At 40.6% G+C, this 6337-nt stretch overlaps 1 protein-coding gene across 1 annotated transcript; it reads right to left on the minus strand.

The window, feature by feature from the left end:
• Nucleotides 1–2881: 2881 nt before the first annotated feature.
• On the minus strand, nucleotides 2882–5756 carry LOC107293334 (vomeronasal type-2 receptor 26-like). The gene is made up of 4 exons (XM_029285381.1): nucleotides 5750–5756; nucleotides 4054–4095; nucleotides 3392–3945; nucleotides 2882–2971 (listed from the first exon to the last, which is right to left on the minus strand). The coding sequence occupies exons 1-4, from the start codon at nucleotides 5754–5756 to the stop codon at nucleotides 2882–2884; spliced, it is 693 nt and encodes a 230-aa protein (XP_029141214.1).
• Nucleotides 5757–6337: the final 581 nt, after the last annotated feature.

The raw sequence follows: 6337 nt of genomic DNA on the forward strand, positions 1-6337 counted from the left end.
GAAGCTTCTAGGTAGGATACACCCAGTGTTCCACGCCAGCTTGTTGAAGCCCACACCGAAGGCACCCGGTTACCGGGCCCCCGGCGAGGTGTCACCTGGGCGATATGAGGTCCAAGAGCTCCTTGACTCGCGGGTGCGGCGCGGTGGGGTCTACTACCTCATCCTCTGGAAAGGATATCCCCTATCTGAGGCCTCCTGGGTGCGGGAGGAGGACATTTCTGCGCCCAAACTGCTCCAGGAGTACCATAAGCGATTCCCCCATAAGCCCAGTGGGCCACCCACAGGTAGGCCGCCCTAGTCCGTATGCAGCACTAACCCTCTGCCGCTTCGTTCCAGGGGGACCCGTGGTAGGGGGAGCCGAATGTCAGGCCTGAAATCGCTGCTCCATGCTGCGCCAGTCTGGATGAGGCCTCCGTCTCCTCGCCTGCCTCTCTGGCTCCCAGCTGGCATTTCCTCACATCCCGTGCGGCGGCGCTCCCTCCGTTTACCCTGCCGTCGGGACGACAACGTCGGGACGTCATCGGGCGGCGCCGGGCTACAGTCTGACGGGCGGACGGCGCCAGCCTACCGATGCGTGGGGCGTGTAGCTGGACGGACGCTGGCCTGCACGGGCGCTGGGGCCATCTTTCGGGCGGCGAGCAGCTGAACGGGGCTGAGGGGGCGGGGACGATGGGGCGGGGTTGCACGGACGCTGGGCCTGACAATCCCCAGGTGTTTTCGCTGGAGGGACTGGCTGACTATGGGGGTGGTATTGGGCGGGCCTGGGACGGGCCTGGGATGGGCGGGGCTGATGGGATACAAAGCACGCTGCGAGAAAGCAACTCCCAGAGCTAACTTTACTACAACTTTGAATAAAATTGTTGTTGGTTCGCCGTTCCTGTCTGCTGGCGTTTTGTTTGGGAAAACAAGCCAGGACGGTCTGACAAATAGTAGTAGTAGTAAAGTTGGAATGGACCTTGGAGGTCATCTAGTCCAACCCCCTGCTCAGGCAGGAAACCCTATACAATTTCAGACAAATGGCTGTCCAGTCTCTTCTTAAAAACTTCCAGTGTTGATAAAATAAAATAAAAATAGAGAGTGAGCAGAAAAAACAGATAATTGAATACGAAACAGAGGAGAGAGATTTTAAGATGGATCTTAACAATAAAAAGAAGTATGACTTAACAGCCAATAGTGGACATGGAAAAGACAACCTATACTCTAAAATCACAAAAGTTTGAGGACAAGAAAAAAGATTTGACAAAATGAATTTTGCCAGGAGAACTATGAGAACTTGAGAGACAAAAAAGGATAAATAAAATCAGGAAAGAAAGAAAGGAAAAGATTCTCAATGAATACGAAGGGGCAAAACCTTTCTATAAAAACATCTTACCTGTTTTGTCTTTTGTACCTGCAACAACACTTACAAGATTTTGGGAAGATTCTTTGATTCAGCAAAACATATTGATCAAGAAAAAAAAGGCTAAAATGAGAATTAAGAAATTAGGTTGTGGGATTTACCAGAGGAAATATTTAAAAATTTAACATCTGTTTGAATATGGTTAAAGAAATACAAGATTTTGGAAATAAATGAAGATTAGTTTAAGAGGGATGAACCCCTCAAGTAATACAGTATTTTTTTCTTTTGTGTTTTGTTTTTTGACATGAGAAATATAAAAATGTTGGGATTGTTTATATAAAAGAAATGTTTTCTTTGGTTTTTTTCCCTCTTTTTCTTCTTTCTTTTTTTTAAGATACGAGAAATGTAAAAGTGTTGGGATGGCTTGTATGAGAAAAAAGACTTAAATATTTAAGTGTAATTAATTTTGAGAAAAGCTTAACCAGTAAGAATGCTTTGAATATTGTGGGAAAAACAAATATAAATAAGAATTTTGTAAACAGGATCCATGATGAGGCAATCAAGATGATCAATTAGAAAAGAAGCTTTATATTGTCCTGGTTTGGACAAAACTCAGCAGCACTTTTTCGTGCGGCTGCTGATAAAAACAGGATCGCCAACATGATCGCCAATGTCCGATAATGGATAGGGCACAAGAAGAAGAAGAATATTGATGTGGTTATTATTTGCAGAAACATGAGAAAAATGTCTATATTTAATTGTCATTTATTCAAATAATAAGAAATGTATTAATTTAAGGTTGGCAAAAGAGAATATTATTGGAAGAAGAGAAAATCAAGCAAAGCCATTATATGGATTATTATTATTATTATTATTATTATTGTTGTTGTTGTTGTTGTTGTTGTTGTTGTTGTTGAGGGGGTAAGCTGGGAAAGATGGAAACTGAATTGTTTTGCTTTGGCTAGAATTGTCTTAGGGTTTGGGGCTTTTTTATCCTTTTTAACTGTGTTCCCTTTTTGAAACCTTATTTTCTTTCAACATCTTTAGTAAAGTTGATTTTCATTTCAATCCGGGAGTTGACCCATGGCCTTCTTGTATCTGCCTCAGCTTGGTTGATCTACTAACTCCCCAAACCAGACCAGGATGATTTTTATCTTCAATCCTCTTCAGTCAGATTGACTTGAATACTGATATGCCAAACCTATCAGGAAGTTACAGGCTATAAATACATGTCTGCTCCTTGAAATTCCTCACCAGAAGTTAGAAAGTCTGTTCAACACCTCAGCCCAGAGAAACTGGAACTGGAGGCTATGAGAGAGGAAGCCATGAAGAAGATGGGACTTGATCTGGAGCTGAAATGAAGGAAGATTGCTGAGAAGGAGCATCTCAGGAGAAAGAGAAGGAGACCAATACTGGTGAGAGTTGTTGAAGTTGCAACACCGTGTCATCTTCACTAACTCTCTTCTCCCCAGTAAAACCCATAGCTTTGGGGAATGGAAATACCAGTTCACAAAGAAACATGAAAGAGATGAGATTCAGAACTCACAAATTACCTGCCAAACGTACACCATGATAAAGCCCAGTCTCTTTTCTTGAAGAGTTGCTTAAGCCAAATATTGATTGACAATTGTGCTGAGGAAAAGGAGAACTACCAACAGTTTAAAAAGATAAACATTTTATTTATTTATTTATTTGATGATGATTATTGAATTTTCATTTCACTAACAAACTTCACATATTTATTTACTTCAGTTTTAATAAACATAAGTTGTCAAACAAATACAAGGGGAGCATATAAGCCCAATAATAATGCATAATTAAAAGTTATGAGCCTAAGAAACAGTTTCACAATCATTCCCCTGCTTTTGACATTAGATGTTCCTTAGTGTTTAGATCTGGTCTCAGGATGATAATGTAGCATTTGGGGAAGAAGATGCAGCCCAGAAGTCCAGCAGTGGAGGCCAAGATGGCGAAGACCTGCACAGCCACCATGTATTTTCCTTTAGTGCTCAGGTAGGTGGGGAGGAAGGAGACCCAGACACTGCAGAAGACCAGCATGCTGAAGGTGATCAGCTTGGCTTCATTGAAGGCCCCAGGCAGCTTCCTGGACAGGAAAGCCACCGTGAAGCAAATGGCAGCAAGGAAACCCATGTAGCCAAGGACGACATAAAACATGGTGACAGAGCCTTCATTGCATTGAAGGATGATCTCTCCAGGCTGGGAGTGCAGATCAGAGTCAGGAAATGGGGGAAACATTCCCAGCCACATGGCACAGATGAGAACTTGGACAGCAGAACAAGAAAGGATGATGGAGTTGGCCAAGCTCTTCCCCAACCATCTTCTCACTTTATTCCCTGGTTTTGAAGCTAGGAATGCCAGCACTACTGTGATCGTTTTGGCCAACACAGAAGAGACAGCTACTGAAAAGACAATGCTGAACACTATTTGTCGGAGAAAACAGGTGATTTTCCTTGGATGGCCAATGAAGAGAAAAGAGGACAAAAAACAAAGCAGGAGTGAGACCAGGAGGATGTAGGAGAGGTCCCGGTTGTTGGCTTTGACAATGGGAGTTTCTAGGTATTTAAGGAATATGATTAAAACAAGGCCTGTGGTTAGGAACAAGAATAGAGCAAAGGAGATGAGGATGATGCTGACATGCTCTTCATAGGACAGGAAGGTTATTCTTTTGGGGATACACTGGACTCGGTTCTTACTTGGATATTGATATTCTGGGCACTTGGTGCATTTGTCAGTATCTGAGAAAATAAAGTAATATTTCTTTTATTAACTTTAAAATTTCAAGAACATTTTTGGATAAGATGTGATGCTGAGAGACAGGAAACTCTAAGTGAATGCAATATACTTATACTCCAGCAAAAAAAAAGAAAGAAAGAAACCCAGTAGTACAACTATAAAAACAAGAACAGCAACAAAATAAAATAAAAAGAAGAACTATCTGGTGCCACAAGCTCTCTTCTCTGAGATAATCAACCAAATTCTTATTTTGCACTGACCTTACCTTATCCCAAATGGTTGGGAGAAGTAGCAAGTCTCCAGAGGTTTAAGAGGATGGGGGCCTATTGGATTGTGGGTCCAATGGGGCAGGAACTGCATCAGAAAAGGATGGCTTGTGAGGACCCATAAAGTGGGAATCTTTTAGGGAACAGTCCTTTTGCATGCCAATTATAGCTGCTCTGGTGGGACAAGCAGATATCCTCAAGGAGAGGAAGCCCTGCAGATACCCTGGCTCTGTCTCATGTAGGATTTGAAAGGTGATTTTTATTGCACTTGGGAAGAAACTGGGATTCTATGGAGCCTGTACAGTAGGGGAGTCCTATGGAAGAAAACATGGAAACACAACACTGTGTGTGCCTTTGCATTCTGGACTATTTGTAAATTCCAGCTGGTTTTCAAGAGCAACCCTATGAATATGGGATAAAAAGATAGAAAAAGAAAACTGATGGCAGAAAAAGATCTAGTGCTCCATCCAGTCTGCCCTTTGAGTTTTTTGTTTTCTTATTTATTTAATATTTTATTTCATTTTTTAAAAAGAAAATTCAGATGAAGGAGATATGTTTATCCCACAAATGTTTAAACTCAGCATCTTGATGTACTCCTCTCTTTCTCTCTTAGCATTTATATCTCTTTGTTTTAATGTTTAATTATTGTTTTAATTGCCACCAAGCGTCACTGTGTGTGGAATAGACATTAAAAATTTGGTAAATAAATTTGAAAAGACATCTTAAGGAAGATTAATTCATAAATGAACTCAAGAACAGGAACTGCATCTGTTATCTGCAGAGTCTTTTTACCCTGTAAAATCGAGAAGATGGAGCAATATATTTCTATAATCTCTAGATTTGGCAACAATTTTAAAGAAAGAATGAATTCAACATTGGTATCAAAGAATATTAAGTAGATTATATTCATACTTTCTCCCCTCTCCTTTCTGTTCCTTTTCATCCTAACTGTAGGTTTTTTTTTCTTTCAGGACCACAACTATATTCCTTTTTGTTGGTGTTATAATTGTGTGTATCTCATTATTTAACAACAAAGAAAATTGGAAAGATAAAAAAGGTAGAAAGGAAATATCCACTTGAAGGTTTTATGATGGTCCTCTGTTTGGTTTTCATTTCTTCCTTCAAACCAGCTTCTCCTCACTATTGTTCCTCCTAATTAGATATTTCAGCTGATGAGGATTTATGAATCCAGAACTTTCCCTATTGTGTCATCCACCTTCCTGAGTGGAGATGGTTCCCTCTGGACAAGGAACGCAGTCGTAACAGCAAACTGGCTCTCCTTCTCGAACCTTCTTGACAAATCCAGGATGGCATTTCCCCACACATTTGGACTGAGGCAGAGACTAAGAAGAAAAAAAAAAAACACCAGGGAAAATGTATTAGAACTCACCATCCATTTAAGGTAGATGTGAAGGTAGATGTGAACATTAGCAAAATAGGCTTTGGGTTTCAGGTGAACAAATATGAAATATCTGAATACTTCCAAATGTTTGCAGAAGATAGAATTGCAGGTAAATGCCTCATTTAGTTCCTCCCTTTTTCTTCTGGCATATCAGATTGCAAAAAAAAATAGTACATTTCTACTTAATAAAATCTGGAGAGATGAAATTGAGAAAAGGTTTGACCCAGTGGGGTCCTCCACAAAGATCTCTCTAACAAACTAAAAGACAAAAAGAAGAAATACAAAAAATGGAAAGAGGGGCATATAACCAAGGCCAATTATCAGCAGGCAGCCAGAACATGAAATAAGTCAGGAAAGCAAAGGCCCTGAACAAACAAAGACTTGCAACAGAAATCAAGGACAATAAAAAAGTTTCTTCCAACATATTAACAACAAGAAAAAAGTCAAGGAAACTGTAGCCCCACTAAAGAGAGAAGATGGTAAGGAAATTACTCTTAGGTAAGCTAGAAAAAGGTGAAATAGACAACATCACCAGCAGATTTGTGTCCTTAATAACAATCACCCCAAATCTCATAT

This window comes from Protobothrops mucrosquamatus, unplaced genomic scaffold (genome assembly GCF_001527695.2).
Source record: "Protobothrops mucrosquamatus isolate PMUCROS unplaced genomic scaffold, P.Mucros_1.0 scaffold1589, whole genome shotgun sequence".
Lineage (NCBI taxonomy): Eukaryota > Metazoa > Chordata > Lepidosauria > Squamata > Viperidae > Protobothrops > Protobothrops mucrosquamatus.